We start from the raw sequence: 16,148 nt of genomic DNA on the forward strand, positions 1-16,148 counted from the left end.
TTTTCTCCTGATGTTTTGCCTTCAGAGGATCCTCAGATGCAGAGGAGCCACAGATGCAGGCAAAAGGTCAGGAGAAAATGCTACTAGAACACGGCCATACAGCCCAGAAACCACACAACACTCCAGTGATTCCGGCCGTGAAAGCCTTCGACAATACATTGAGTACAACTTGCAATCCAGCCAGCAAGGAATTAGCTTGCTGCAAAGCTGACCAGGCTGGCCTGAATCTAGGCTAGTGTTGTGATGCTGAAATGCTAAATTTCCCAAATTCTAGCACAAGTGGCTTCTAAGTAATTCAAGTGTTTGTATTCTAAACAGTTCTCTCAACAGACAAACAGACAATTAGAATTCACCAAAAGATTCAAGCGGCTTTGATTGTGATTGGAACAGTGACTTTCTGTGGCAAGTACTTTTCCCACCTCTGGAGTAAGTCCGACTGAATGATAAAGGACTGAGAAGTCCAGTTTAGGATTTCCCACTAAACTACCCACTGAGGCTCCAATTAGCCTTTGAGGGGGAAAATATTACAGGTACAAATTTTCGTTTGCATTCCAGAGACTGTAAATGGAAAATCTGGCATGCAGATTAAAAGCCTCAAGTTTACCAATTTGCCAAGAATTTGGCCTAAAGTTTTAAACACTATTTGCTGTTCCACTTTTTCTACAGGATCTTACCAGAGGAAAGGCTGAGAAGCATCCATAGACCATATGCCAGAAGCTTGTTCATCTTTAATCTGTATTTTAAGCTAGGAAAGCTTCAGAGTTGGGTCAGATAATGCTCTCTGCGAATATAAAAAGTGAAAAGAACCATATATGTGAAGCTGAATAAATCCTTCTCATACATCAATCCTCAAGTAAGTACATTCAGTTCTTGCCAACACAATCTCCACAATGTTATTTTTTTCTTGCAGCTCACCATATCTTCCTTTTCATAGCAACAAAAACGTGGACGACCCGTGAAATGAACCTGTTTGAATTATTTAGGATAGGAATTAGGTGTGCAAAACAGTTTGTCATCTTCCCCTAGATGGGTGCATAAGATGTCACTTGTAGGTCATAGCACACATACAAAGGCATGTGAAAAAGTGTACAATAACATCTACACAAAAATACCAGCTGGAGTTCACCCATCAAAGCCAGTTACCATCGCCATAAAAAAGAGAGAAGACTTTTACACAGTGCAGATGAGATGTGACTCTTCAGTACAAAGCACATTGAAGCCAATAAGGCAAACAGTGTAGCCTTCATGTACAATACTGGGCGTGGGCTGGGAGTGTATACTTCCATGCACATTATAAGGGGGACAATAATGTATATCCTCAACCACCATCTTAGGCTTCGCACATGCTAAATGCTGCTGCATTTGGACAGAGGGAACACAGACCATATTTGTTGGAGACTTATTACTATCCAGCCAGCTGCTAGGCTACAGTATGAGAATGGCACTGTATTGAGGCTGGGTTTTTGTTTAGATTAGAGCTAAAGATGTTTTTTGAATAAGCATTGCTATAGGATGTCTTTTTGGAGTAAGCCCCATTGAAGTTCTGATACACACAAACAATATTTGGTGTCAGGTAGAGAAGATAGTCTGTATTTACATATGTTAAACCAACAATAAGCAAATATTATACATGAACTGGCTTTTTTCATACACCTGCACAAGACAAGGTATCCTTGTTTAAAACAAACTCTGGTCACAATTAATAGCAGACATCCCAGTTAACCTGAACCATTTTTCCTCAACAAACTGAGATTTTAAACAGGGTCATCCAGGGTCCCAATTTGCAGAGGGGGAAAAAATAACTCCACAATCCCCAGTAAAATCTGGGGATCAAACATCAGCCCCACAAGAAGACAGAATCCTAAACTTAATTCCAAATGCAGATAGAAACAACTGAACTAGAAAGCTCTCTGCTGACTGAGGGACAGTGGTCTCATCTCCTTCTCCAAAACAAATATTTTACGCCCACACATTCTCAAATTGTAAAATAGTAGCGCCACTATGCAGCAGAGGCCACTTTGGATCGGCGATCGGAACCATTCAAACCACAGAAAGAAACACATTCTTTGGAGCATGATAAAGAGGGAGTCAGCAGCAGCCAATGACTGACGCTCTAAATCTGTGATAGAGACTATCATTAAAAAGTTGTAACAGCAAAAACTTCAGCAGCAACTATTTGTTCCCTCCAAAAATAAAGTTCCCGAAAAGCACCAAAGTAGTTAAATCTGTCGCAAAAATTTGTAAGCTACAGGTGGGGAGGGAGAGTTAACACAAAATTGCACCAACCTTGGTTTCTGCCAACGACTGTCGTTTTAATTCCAAGAGTTAATATACCAAAGATGAGGAAACAAACTTCCTAATGCCCGTGAGTGCTTTTAAAAAATAGTTCTCACAAAGCAGTAGAAGTCATGAAAAAATGGATCTCAATATCCGTCTTGTCATCTGGAGGTCCTAGAGAGTAACTCTGGCAATCAAAGGCAAAGGAAGGAGGATCCATGGAGGAGGGCGTGATGAGGGTGTCATTCCTATTTTATCTCACAAAGTCCTGCTTCCAACCTACTTTCTCTTCATTGTTAGCTGCCGCAAATAATAGCTCACAGTTCCCAGAGTATTCACTATGTTTGCAACACCCTCCTTTTTTCTCCATAGAGCAGATAAAACACATGGAATCACTTCAGATATCTGCAAAAAGAGGTCATTGTCACTGCCTCCACAGGACAGCAGCTATTTACTGGTCAGCTCATCTCATTTTATCCTCACACGTTATGAAGTGTGTAGAGATAAGAACCACAGGCCACTGATGGTTTAAGTGGGGGTTAGAACTGGGATCTCCTTCCTCCGAGACTAGTGCTGCTATATAGCAGCAACCGAATCACCGGGGGCAGCCATTGCGGCTGTGGTGAGCAAAGAGGCAATAAGGGTGCTTGCAAAGGCATTGCTTGGGACCAAGCATGCACAAGCTTTGCAATGATTGGCTCCAGGCCTTAAAGGCGGGAGGAACCAAAGTATAAGAGGGAGCCACACCCTGAGTTCGGCCTTCTTGGCAGCCGAGACTCAGCAGCGGCGTGGTGTCCTCGTCTGCAAGTTTTCGAGCATAGGGCCAGGAAGAAACTGGACTGTGGTTTGGACGCTGTTTAAAAGGCTGTGATTCCAGTGAGGGGAGCCAGCCATTTTTCTTAAGGGTAGCGGAGTAGGGCAAACCTAACCCCACCCCCACCCCCCGGCCACCCTCTCCCCCTTCCCTTCTATTCCGCACCCCCCTCCCCTCCAGCTACCTCTCTGCTTCTCGTTGCTTTCTTGTTCCGCGGCTGCGGGACCTGCTGTTCTTAAAGCCTCCCAAGCGGAGCAAGAGCGGCGAGGCCGCATGGAGCACGGCGAGCTTATCTCTCTCCCCCATTGGCAAGGGGATCAGGTCCAGCTTTGCGGCGCGTGCTCTCGCGGCAGCAGCCCAGCATTTCTGCGGGTGCGGTGGCTGCGGAGCCCCGACCCAGCGGCAGCCTGATGAGGAACCTGGCCGATACTTTAATGCACCTTTCCCAGGCCCTGGGTGGGTCCTCATCAGGGCTTACTTTGGTGGTGGGCAGGCTTGGAGCGGCTGCCTGGGCCAAAGCCTCAGGAAATGTGCAGAGGCTACACCTATTCCCAATAGGGAGGGGGATTAGAGCCAACCAGGCAGGGAGTGCTTCCGCACCCGGGGAGCAACCCCGGGCTTCCGGCAGTGCAGGAGCAGCAGAGCCAGGCCCCAGTGCTAGTTTTAATGAGGAGCTTGGCCTCCACTTCCAGTGAATCATGGGCGGACGATGAGATGCAGGCATCAGGGAAATGGGGGTATCAGGGCGAGAAGGTGCCTTCCCTGCTCTCTTGGCTTACAAAACGCAGGTGGCTGTTTAGTCCAGAAGCGCAACCTACTGGTACAGCTTCGGATGACTCCAGGAACCCTCCCGGGTCTCACTTGCCCAGGAAGCTAAGGGAGCGGCTGAGCTAGCAAAGGGGCCCCAGATGGTTATTATACTGATGTCTTCTAATGCTTGAGATGGAAAGGAGAGCAGGGTCTGGCAGGGGGAAAGGCCGACAAGAAGGAAAAGGAGCACCCCACGGCAGACCGCACGTTTGATAATCTGGGTGAGGGGCTATAGTGAGTACCTGGCTTTGATTGCGGCCGCCTACCTCTTAAGGGCCTGGCATTTGGTAGCACACATGACTCATGTCCTCCAGGCTCGCTATCTGGTAGGTGCAGGGGCGGCCATTGCTTACGACGAGGCTGTAAGGAAGAAGGCCTCCCACAAGAGCGATTTAGATGGGACCTCACCCACGATCTGACTTGGATGGTAGTGGTTCACTCAGCTTTAAAAGGAGCAGTGAGACCTGGGCAGGCGAGAAAGCACAGAAAGGGTTGGCTGTCAATAGGAATGCAGTGAGGGGACTTGTTCGGAATTCAAAAGGGGTTCCTGCCAGCGTTTCAGAAGCAGGTACGAGCATGCCTGCTCCAATTGCACAGGTGCACACCCCAGAGTGCAGTGCACAAAATTTCCCTCCCGGTAGCCCTTTCGTCAGAGTCGGAACCCTGGCTCTGGCCAAAATACAAAAGGATGACAGCAGTCAGGGCAGTGCAGCTGCCTCTCAAAGGCACTGAGATCCCCACATCTTTCAGAACTTCGGCCTCGTCTCCAGTTCACTTACTGGCCCTAAAAGGAGGATCAGAACGCTACCCAAAGAGGGACATGGCTAAGATGTTGTGGGATGGTTTTCTTTTCATTAGGCTTCAGGATCTTTGACCTCCTTATCGGAAGGGTCTACAAATCATCGATTGGCAGTTAGCTGTGAGGCATTTATGAGCTTTTTTGCAGATAAAGTCGCGTCGCTCCGCCAGGACCTTCCCGCCACATTATCTACAATTAGTGAACTGGGAGGCACCCACTTGCTTGTCTTCGGGCCCAAGTTTATTGCCCCGATTCTCCCTGCTCTCGAAGCCGCTGTTGACAGCGGCCTTGGCTGCTGTTAGACCACTACCTGTCACTCTGGATCCAGTGCCCCTGAAACCTGGCTTATAAAAGCTTGCGAGACTTCGACCCCATCTGTTGGAATATCATCAATGGCTCCGCTTGGGCCCAAGGGGTCTTTCCGGATGGGTTGAAGGAGGCAGTGGTCCGCCCACTCTTAAAAGACCATCCGATTTAAGATCCAGGTGATCTGTTGCCAATTACCGCCCCGTCTCGAATCTTCGTTTCTGGGGAAGGTAGGTGAGAGAGTGAATGTTGGACGCAGCTTCAGGAGTTTCCCTGGATAGCCGCTTCCCGGCGCTTCGATCCCCTTTAGTCCGGCTTCCATTGCGCTGGGCATGGGGCGGAGAGCCGACTCTTGTCGCCATCCACAGATACACTCCATTATCAGAAAGCAGCCCGGCCGAGGCGGATCAGCTGCTACTGGATTTTGTTAGATCTTACACTTGGCGTTTATTATATGAGTCGAAACCACTGACCTTTTGACCCACCGTCTGGCCGCTTCCGGGGTTCGGGGCATTGTCGCTTCAGTGGATTGCACTGCGTTCCTCCGGGACCCGGAGTCAGCAAGAGTGTATTAGTCGCGGGGATGAGAAGCCTCCAGGAAGTGCCGCTTCAGTGCTGAAATTACCCTCTCAGGGTAGCGCTGCTATCCCAGCTATTATTTAACATCTATATCGACCACTTGCTCAGCTGAAGATGCGGAGCTTTGGGCTGATCTGTCAAGTCAATATGCTGAGTGACACTCAGCTCATTCTGTTGTTGATGGAGGGGCGGTTGCCGCCCCGGCGGCTCTCCAACATTGTTTTGGAGGCGGTAGCTGGTTGGTTGCAGCAGAGCAGGTTGCAACTGAATCCATCGAAAGCGGAGATCCTCTGGCTAGAAGCGCGGAGGGTGGGGGGGGGTAGGAGTTGGAGGATTTCCAGCCGCCCGGTGGTGGGAGGGTCTCATTAGGCGCCCGACCTCCTCCGTTAGCTTAGTCTGGGGGTCCACCTAGCGATCTCTTTCAATGGAGACCCAGGTGGCCCATATAACCGGACTGCATTTTTCCACATCTTACGTCAGCAGCCCGGCGGTTGGCTCCCTTCCTCTCCCAAGCGGATCTGGCCACTGTGATCCATGCAGCGGTCACCTCCAGGCTGGACTATTGCTGTAACTTCGCTGTCACGCCCGGCCTTCCCTTAGGAACGTTTGGTCCGAGGAAGTTAAAACTGGTCCAACTTATGCTTTGGCAGCGCGCCTGCTCACAGGGAAACCTTTCGAACCCATCCAGCCTTGTGTTGCGGCAGCTGCATTGGCTTCCCGGTTGAATTCCGAATCATCTTCAAGGTGTGGTGGTGTTGACCTTTAAAGGGCTCTGCAGCTGACCTGGGGCCCTCGTACCTTCCGGGGACCGCATCACCCTGCGCCTGCTTTAATTAGTCGGCCTCTGCGTCTCACGCGCAGAGGCCAATTTGCTAGTGGTCCCCGGCCCCTCTATGATCTGGCTGGCACTGCACTTGGGCCAGGGCCCTTGCTGGCACTGGCCCCAGCCTGGTGGAACACCCTTCCTCCAGCTGTCCGGGCCCTGCGGGACCTGGGTGAGTTCCGCCATGGGAGCCTGTAAAGACCCGTGTTGTTCCACGCGGGCACTTTGGAGTGTCCAGCTGCTAGCTTATGGTGCCCCCACTGCTGCTGTACCTGGGGCGGTTACATCAGGAGTCCCCCTCGCCCAGGGGCCCCAGCCCCGGCTACCTCAGGGAGGCCGGGAGGGTTTTAAAGGTGGGGGCCAGAGCGCCTTCTATCTATTTATTATGTATTCCTGGATTATTAGCTGTGTTTTATGAGTTTTAAGCCATTTTATGAGATGGAGCCTATGTGTTTCTATTGTGTGATTGCTCCTGTTGTTCACCGCCCGGAGCCCTTCGGGGATCGGGCGGTATATAAATTGAAAAAATAAATAAATAAATAAAATCCCTTACCTGGACCTGAGAAAGGCCTAATTTGCCCCCAACTTAAAACTGGTTGCAGAACATCCCAGGGTGGTAGCTGAAAAGCTGAGAAACGAAGTGGAAGCAGGCATAAGAACATAAGAACATAAGGCCCATAAGGCAGGACAGCAGGCCCGTTTGACCGCCCCCTCCTGGAGACTTTGCGGGTTTTGCCCATAGGCATGGTTCCCACAACAGCTCCAGGTGAATTCCGTTCAATCTAGCACCTTTCTCACCATTGGTCCACTCAGTGAACGGCTTTATCGACCCCAAGAGGGGTTCAGTGGGCTACGCCACCCTGACGAAGCAATCAGCCTTATTAGGAGGGCCGGCCGCATGGCGGAGCTAGCAAAGGGTGACATTCAGTCTGCCTCCCGGCTTTTACTGATTCTTCTCAGGATTTTGAGTTATTGGACATTCTGTTCGGGGCCAACGGTATGTAGATAAGGCAATGCCCATGGGTTGGGCAGTAGCATGCTCCGCATTCGAGGCGTTCAGTCCTTCTTGGAGTGGGCCTTTGCGTGGAAGGTCCCCTCTGGGCTGGCCACTCTTTAATCTGGATGATTTCCTTTTGTGGGGCGACAGGGCACTGGGGAATGTAGAACAGCCTTGAATGCATTTCAGAGCCTGGCTGAGGAGCTGGGCGTGCCCCTGGCACCCAACGAGACTGAGGGTCCATCCATCGTTCTCAACAACTTGGGCATCCAATTAGACACTGGCCAGGGCACCTCTCCACTCCCCCAGGAGAAGTTTGTGACACTGGGTGGTATTATAGCCACGGCCTTGTCACTTAAGCAGTGCAAACTTCAATTCCTCCAGTACTTACTAGGACATCTTAATTTCACCTGCAGGGTGGTGACGCCGGGCAGGGCATTCTGCGCCCGGCTGGCCAGGTCCCTTTTGGGGACCAGAGCCCCACATCATCACATCAGGATCACAAAAAGCATCAAGGATGATTTAAGTGTGTGGCAGGACTTCCTGTCCCGATTCAATGGCGGGTCCTTGTGGCAGGCACCGCTGGGACTGGGCCTTGACCTTCAGGTGCATCCTGATGCTTCAGGAACACATGGTTTGGTGTCTGCTTTCAGGGAAGTGGGCATGGGGCATCTGGCCCGCTGCATGGCACAAGGAGGGCATCACTAGGGATCTGACTTTTCTGGAGCTGTTTCCAATTGTGGTGGCGATGCACTTATGGCATGACGGGTGGAGAAACAAATGGGTCCTCTTTTGGTGTGATAACCAAGCAGTAGTTCGAGTGGTTAACCGCCAGTTGTGCAAGTATGAACGGGTGATGCGGCTGGTGAGGGACCTGCCTGGCGCATAACATCTCCTTTAAAGTTACTTTTATACCCGGCTTGAACAATGACATTGTTGATGCTCTCTCTTGCCAGCAGGTGGATCGCTTCAGGCGCCTGGCCCCAGGGCCGGAGGTGTTTCCGGAGGCAGTGCCGGTGGCCCTATGGAACCTTGGCAGCAGACCGTGATCACAGGTGTATCGTTAGCTCCGGCCACTTGCCGGCAGTATGATAAGGCAGTACAGGCTTTTCAGGCATTTGCTGCAGCCATAAAATGCCCCATCCACAGTGGGGTGGACACGGGCTTGCTTCTGGAGTATCTGGTGCACCTTCGTGGCCAAGGGTTGCGCCCCCGTACCAGAGGGGTTCACCTGGCTGGGATTGCCTTTTACTGTGGACCTTCTGGCTTTCCCGATGTGACAACGGCCTTTGTGGTCCTCAGAATGCTGGCAGGTTGGCGTTGGCCTGGGCCCAGCCAGAGGGACAGGAGACGCCCGATCACTAAGGAAGTGCTCTGTGCCATCACGGGCACACTGCACCGGGTCTGTTCAACAGGCTATGAGAGATTACTGTTCATGTCAGCTTTTTACACAGCTCACCATGGAGCCTTTGGCCTGGTGAGCTTGCGGCCCCCTCCCGGGTGCGGCAGTCTGGTAAAGTCTTACAAGGGCAGCATTTGGTACTGTCAGCTGGTCGCGTACATGTGTGGCTGGCCCATTCTAAAACAGATCAGTTGGGTCAGGGCACCTGGGTCACCATGCCAGCCCTTCCGGGCGATACGATATGCCCTGTGGCCTCCTTGACAGCTTAGCTCCCTCACAGGCCTCAGCAAAGGGGCATGCTTTTCGTTCACAGGGACGGTTCTCCAATGACCAGATTCCAGATGGTGGCTGTCCTTCGAAGGTGTTTGGTGCAGCTGGGGCTGCCGGTTAACGAATTTGGGCTCCATTCTTTTCGTATAGGTGCAGCCACCTCTGCAGCACAGGAGGGCAGGGCCCCCGATGAGATCCGAGCTTTGGGCAGGTGGTGTTCGGGAGCCTTCCGGGCGTACGTACGTCCTCATTTGTCTTGTTGATTCTTTGCTTGCAGTGTCACCAGAGGTGCTGCAGACCGTCTTCCAACGGGTGTGGATCATGGGCCACAGCGTGGTGGAAAGGGCAGGCAGGTATGCCTCTTCATCAGGCTGGGGCAAGAACATTGGTTTGGACCCTGTGATGAGCATCGCTTGGCTGGGACAGAGCGGCATGCAATGGGATGAGCTGCAGTATGCTGTGTGCAACTATGTGTTTTACGTCAGTCACCCGGATGTCCTGGTGATCCAACTGGGAGAGAATGACCTGCCGGCCATGTCCAGATTTGACCTGATGTGGACGGTGGACAGCACTCTGAGAGACCTTCATCGTCGCCTTCCAGGGACCATCTTGGTATGGTCCCGACTTTTGCAGGGATCCTCTGGAGAGGTGGAGACAAGCCCAACAAGGTGATTAGGGCGAGGCGTAAAGTGGATAAGGTGGCGACCAAGCTGGTTTTGTCTCTGGGGGTGCCTTGGCGCATCACCCTGATATCAGTCATGAGCTTCATGCTCTGTATATGTTCGATGGCGTTCATCTTTCCCAGCTGGGGATGGATCTGTGGCTACAGTCCATCCGGCAGACTCTCTTGAAGGTGGCTCAGGCTTGAGAAGCTTGGGCAAGAGCTGCAGGGGGGCAGCTCGTGGCGGTTGGCGACGGGATTGCAACGTCTGGGGAGAAGCAGAGCCACCCGGCTGGCTTCTCCCATGCTTGTGCCCTGCGGAAGGGCAAGGGTGTGTGGTGGGCCAATAGGCAAGCCGGTAGGCTTAGCCGGTGCCCGACACCCCAGCAAGCTTGGGGAGGATGGTGGGCTGGTAGGTGGCCGCTAGGCTTAGCCGATACCCGCCTCCTCAGCAGTTGCAGGAAGGGTTGAGCTGGGGGTTCGCCCCTGGGGCTCCCGGCTTCCTGCGGGGGTCCCCAATGGAGATTGGGGATCACAGGATGTTGCAACCCATCTGCTGCCCAGTTTCTCTTGTATAAGCATAAGCATAAGCATTTTATTGTCATTGTGCACGCACAACGAAATTTACAGCAGCATTCCTCGATGCACACAATTTCAGACTCATACATCATCCTCACTTTCCCCTTCCTCCACCCATCCCTACACAGCCCCAAATACATCAATATGAAGCAGCGGAGTTTAGCATAGCCACAGCTCTAGAGTAGAAGCTGTCTCTAAGCCTCTTTGTCCTAGTTCTGAGGGCCCTGTATCATCTGCCAGATGGTAACAGTTTAAAAAGAGAGTGTGCTGGATGAGACGGGTCCCTCAGAATATTTTGGGCTTTATTTAGGCTTCGGGAATTATAGATTTCTTCCAAGGAGGGAAGAGGGCAGCCGATAATCCTTTGTGCAGTAGTGATCACCCTTTGGAGCGCCTTCCTATTCGCCACTGTGCAACTGGAGAACTATACACAGATGCAGTAGGTTAGGACACTCTCTATAGCACAGTGGTAAAAGGACACCAGAAGTTTTCCATCCAGTTTTTGCTTCCTTAAAAGTCTCAGAAAGTACAGTCTTTGCTGGGCTTTCTTAACCACCGCGGCAGTCTGCACGCCCCAGGTCAAGTCCTCTTTAATCATAACACCCAGAAATTTAAAACTAGCCACCCGCTCCACTTGATCTCCATTTATAGTCAAGGGCTGAATTTCTGAGCTATTCCTTCTATAGTCCACTATGAGCTCCTTTGTCTTGTTAGTGTTAAGAACCAGGTTATTTTCCCTGCATACAGGGTTATTTTCCCTGTATACAGTGTATATGGTTGCACATATAATTATGTTAATAATTAATAAATTGGGCTGCGGCCCAATCCATTTGCCAAGCCTGTCGTGGTTGTGTGATCATTTGCCAGAGAAAGTCTCACCATCTGCACGCAAATAAAAATACTACACACTCCAAGGAAAGTGGAAATACACCAAGAGGCCAAAAGTCAAAATAGAACAGGAATTTCAGGTGCACAAGTTGACTCATAACTCTTGATTTTGCGATCAACCTGAGATCAAGCTGTTCTCTTTCAGGCTGATTCCGCACAGCACATTTAGGACGAGTTGCAATCATTATAAATGAACTGGTTTCCCCTTTTTATAAGTGGAAAACCAATTCATTTAAAACAATTGCAACTCGTTCTACAAATACTGTGTGGAATCCATCTCAGGCTTCTTAACTTTATAACCATCACTGGTTCCTAAAAGCAAAGGATCTTTCTCAGGTATCCATCTCAGAAGATCCATTTCCAAACAAAAATGTGAGAAAGAGGGTGATTCTGCCCGGTGGAAACATAAAGGGCTGAGGAAGGAAAATATCCAGTTTTAGGGAAATGCTTCGCACAGGTCCCTTCCCCAAAATGGGATTGGCCCGTTATATTTACCTCAACCTGGGTTTTTTAAAAAAATCGCTAAGCTATATAAACTAAAACTTTTTGAACGTATAAAAATCTACTTCTTTACCTTTGTTTAAATTATTATTTAATTTATTATTTTCTCAGGAGTAGAAAATCTACAGTAAGGGAATGATAGTTAAACTTAAGTTATCTGTAAGGAAAGCTGGAAGTCTTTTTCTTTTTAGATTTGTTTAAAACTACAGAATTGTGATATTTATATTTTGGAATTTCTGTAATATATTGTTGAATAAATAAATAATTGAAACTGAAACAAAAACAATTTCAAGATAAATAAAAAGTGCATTATTCATATTTTTTCAAAAAAGAAGAAGGGAGGAAGAAGGAAGAGTTTGGATTTATACCCCACTTTTCTCAGCTGCAAAGAGTTTTCAAGCAGTGTTCAAATTCCTTTCCTTCCTCTCTCCACAACAGACACTTTGGGATGTAGGTGGGGTGAGACAGTTCTGTGACGGGCCCAAGGCACCCAGCAGGAAAACAAATCCAGTTCTCCAGATTACAGTCCACCATTCTGTACCACTACAACATGCTGGCTCTCACCATAACGGTGAAAAGTGAAGGATATTGTGAAAATTATGTGTGTAAATTATCATTAACTTTGAAAATATATTGCGTATCAGATTGAAAATGAGTTTACAAGAAACAAACAAATGATTAATCACTTTATTAAAAATGGTATGTTAATACACCCTTTATCATGTGAGAAATTTTTTAGAAAGTTACAATAGAATTAGTATTTTTAGATTACTAGAGTTTATATTAAGAATAGCATTGGTAATTGGTGACTGTTTTTCATTTTTATACAATACTAGCGGGGCCCGGCCATGCGTTGCTGTGGCAATTGTCCTTCTCATCACAGTCTGCAACCCACACAGATGTCCATGCAGGTCCAATGATCCGCAGTATAGCCTTTTGGGGTGATCAAATGGAATCCCTCTTTCCCTTTTCAATTCACATTGTTATATGGTGGTGTCTTTTTTTTAGTATAAGGTAACCCTTTCCATTACACAACGGAACTGTCCAGAGTGTGAATCCCGCTGTCCATGAGGCTGGTTGACACGCACAGTCCTGGCTTGGGTAAGGCAGAACTGGGGCAAGGAGGCTATCCCAGTCAGGCAGCAGAGGCAAGGTGGTGAGGCGTTCAGATCGAGGCCAGCTCCCTGGGTTCTTAAAGGGCCATGTGCAAAAGAAGCGGAGCCAGTACTGTTGGTTCACTCCCACCCCATGGATTTTCTTAGAAGAAAAAGGCAAACTCCAGCTTGCTTTTAGTAAAAGAGCTGTGGCGAATATGGGTGAGGAAGTGGGTAAGTGGTGGTTGGATGTGACGGAGGGCAGAGGGAGGTGTGTGAGGATGAGTTGGATGTGTATGAGAGTATGTGTGTTGTGTAGTAGCAGTGGGTGAGGCACAGAGTGAAAGTTACCTGCATGTGAGGGGGAACCCCACCTGATGTCTCACACGGCAAAGTGTATATGTGTTTCACTTTCAGTCGTATTACCTACCAGTATTACCTGTTTATTGTTTTCACTGCTCATCTCTGCCCATCTGCGCGAACATTCTAAGCCCTCATCCCAAGCCCTCAGGCCACAGACAGACAGGCTGCACGAACATTCTAAGGGTGACAGTTGAACACAAACAGCTTCATGGCCTGGTGCGCCAGAAAAAAGACGTTTTACCTGGCTCAGGTATGGACTTTCGGCGATTTGAAGGTCCGATTACCTGCCCACAACAGGGAGGAACATCATGTGAAAATTTGGGGGCGATCCGTCCAGCCGTTTCAGCGTTAGGGAGTGACTAACAAAGTCACTGTTTGCTTTATATATATATAGATTATATGTAAATTTTGGTTTCATCTCTTAGTCTTTGGATCTAATTGTAACACTGACTTGATTCTGGTTTCTTTTTTCTTTTTATGTTAATTTCTATCTATTTAAAATAAAATAATAAAAAAGAAAGGGGAGAAAGTTGGGGAAGCAGGAACATGATGCATCTGCTGATTTTCCAGCCTTTGGGTTTTTTAACCTCTTCCACCAGTTTATTCGTTGCAATAGTCATGGTAACAGCAAATGACCTCATGCCACATGAAGGAATTTGGTAGGGATTCAGTCTTGCAATCTGGAAGACAGCCAACTTCAGACCGGACAATGGTATGTCCTGGAAACAGAAAGAAATCAGGCATTACAGATCCTGTGTTGTAGTAGTAGTAGTAGTAGTAGTAGTAGTAGTAGTAGTAGTAGTAGTAGTAGTAGTAGTAGTAGTAGTAGTAGCAGCAGTTGTTGTAGTTGTAGTTGTAGTAGTTGTAGTAGTTTGGATTTATATCCCTCCTTTCTCTCATGTAAGGAGACTCAAAGGGGCTTACAATCTCCTTTCCCTTCCCCCCTCACAACAAACACCCTGTGAGGTAGTTCACCAGATAAGCCTCCACAGCTCAAGTGGCAGTGCAGGGAATCAAACCCGGTTCTTCAGATTAGAGTGCACCTAGTCTTAACCACTACACCACGCTGGCACATAATATTCAGTCTCCCCTAGTGTTTCAGCTGCTTAGCCCAAAAGAGCATTTGCATAACAAATGGGTCATACAAGGCCAGTTTGGATTTTTCCTTCCTGCGTTAAATCAAAAATACCTTTCATCTCAATGGTACAAAGGAAACATTTGTGCGCATTAAGAATTTTTATCAATGCGCTACAGAAACGTGCAAAATGCTACAGAAATAAGCATGTCTCTGTTTTCCTCTGTGAAATATGAACTGTACATAATTTGCAAAAACAGAGTGTGTTTAACATAAAACAGGCATGGTTAGAGGTTTGCAATCTGAGGGTCTTTTATGATGTGTGCTTACCGATATAGAGATTCTGTGTATAGCAGTCTACTCCTGCACCTGCATAGCAGAACTCTGGAATTTCAGGACAAGGTAAATCTGCAACTGTCTTCTCGCATTGGAAACACCAGGCTGTGCGAGCTGAAAAGGAGGGAAAAGAATAAGGAGCCAGGATTTGCTTTCAGTCAATATATTTAAATCATGAACACACCATGCTCTCTAGATCGGCCCAAGGAGGCTAGTCTCGGCTGCAACTACACATTGCTGGATTTATTATTATTATTGTAGATTTCACAGCTGCCAGATCTTTAGGAGGTGGTGGTGGTGGCGGCGGCGGTGGCGGTGGCGGTTGCACTACTGCAATTGTTAGCAACTAGGGTTGCCAGTTCTGGGTTGGGAAATACTTAGAGATTTTGGTGATGGAGACTGGGAAGAGTGGGGTTTGGCCAGGGGAGAAACCTCAACTGGATATAAAGCCACAGAGTCCATCCTCCAAAGCAACCACTTTCTCAAGGGAAGCTGATCTTGGTCATGTGGAGATCAGTTATAATAGCGAAAAATCTCCAGGTGCTACCTGGAGGTTGGCAATCCAATTTGTAACTGGGTTTTCTTGTCTGGGCAACAGCCAATCACCTACGTCCCTTTGTGTGTCTAACCTTTAGCCTGTTGCTTTGGAGCATCCACTTCACATTGTCCCCTGTTCATCTACTTTCAATGTGTGTTTCAGTCTTCCCCAAACATAATTTGGGGAAGTTATGCCGGTCTCACACTTTTCCTTCTGTTCTCCACAGTTACAAAAATAATCCTTGAAATATTACTATGGGTTTAAGTATCGGTGACATATCAGTTACCAGTCGTAAGCTCCAGTGAGGCCAGACACATTTAACTACGCAAATCTACCTCCCCACACATTCATTCTGGTGTGGTACTATCCAAGAAAGTGACTAGATAAACTACCCTATGCTCTGAAAGGCTTTAAGCCGTTTCTAGCACACTCAGATTATTTATCCAATATTATTTATTAACTTCCTATATGCTCCACCTTTCTGCCCACTGGAGACCCAAAACAGCCTACGTTATTCTTCTCTATTCCACTTCATTCTCACAACCCTGTGAAATAGGTGAGAGTATGACGAGCCTAAGGCCACCTAGGAAGCTTTCACAGCATGTATGCAGATTTGTACCCAATTTCTCATATATTAGTCCAGCACTGGGTCTACTAGCATTCACACTTTCTATGCACACATGAATTGGAGGACAGAAAATACAAATTCAAATTCTGACACATGAATGAAAATGCTCTTATTTACTTATGTACCAAGATCTTGGCCCTACTTTTTGAACTTAATTTGTTCTTTCCTTTTACTTTCCGGACCTACCGGAGGGAGGACTGAGAAGCATCAATAGTCCAATAGTCAATAGTCCATATGCCAGAAGCCTGTACATAGTTCATATGCCAGAAGCGTGTTTACTCTGGATTGTAGAAAATGCAGAAGACTTCCAAGATGGTCTCTGTGCAACATACAAAAGAAGAATTTAAATGAGACTTTGCCAATCTTTGCCACGTGTAAGCTTCTGGAATAACAAGTCCTCACGTAAGC

The 16,148-nt window shown here is 48.1% G+C and overlaps 1 protein-coding gene across 1 annotated transcript; it reads right to left on the reverse strand.

Moving 5' to 3' along the window:
* Positions 1 to 13,582: 13,582 nt before the first annotated feature.
* LOC125441780 (prostate and testis expressed protein 4-like) lies at positions 13,583 to 16,038 on the reverse strand. Its single transcript, XM_048512683.1, has 3 exons — positions 15,927 to 16,038; positions 14,569 to 14,688; positions 13,583 to 13,882 (listed from the first exon to the last, which is right to left on the reverse strand). The coding sequence occupies exons 1-3, from the start codon at positions 15,991 to 15,993 to the stop codon at positions 13,764 to 13,766; spliced, it is 306 nt and encodes a 101-aa protein (XP_048368640.1). The 5' UTR covers positions 15,994 to 16,038; the 3' UTR covers positions 13,583 to 13,763.
* Between the last annotated feature and the right edge of the window lie 110 nt (positions 16,039 to 16,148).

This window comes from Sphaerodactylus townsendi, linkage group LG12 (genome assembly GCF_021028975.2).
Source record: "Sphaerodactylus townsendi isolate TG3544 linkage group LG12, MPM_Stown_v2.3, whole genome shotgun sequence".
Taxonomy (NCBI): Eukaryota; Metazoa; Chordata; class Lepidosauria; order Squamata; family Sphaerodactylidae; genus Sphaerodactylus; species Sphaerodactylus townsendi.

Coding starts and splice junctions, on each gene's coding strand:
- LOC125441780 (XM_048512683.1), bottom strand. CDS start 15,993: ATGTACAGGCTTCTGGCATATGGACTATTGACTATTGGACTATTGATG. Junction 14,689..15,926: donor GCTTCTCAGTCCTCCCTCCG/GTAGGTCCGGAA, acceptor CCTCCTTTTCAG/CTCGCACAGCCTGGTGTTTC. Junction 13,883..14,568: donor TACACAGAATCTCTATATCG/GTAAGCACACAT, acceptor TTCTGTTTCCAG/GACATACCATTGTCCGGTCT.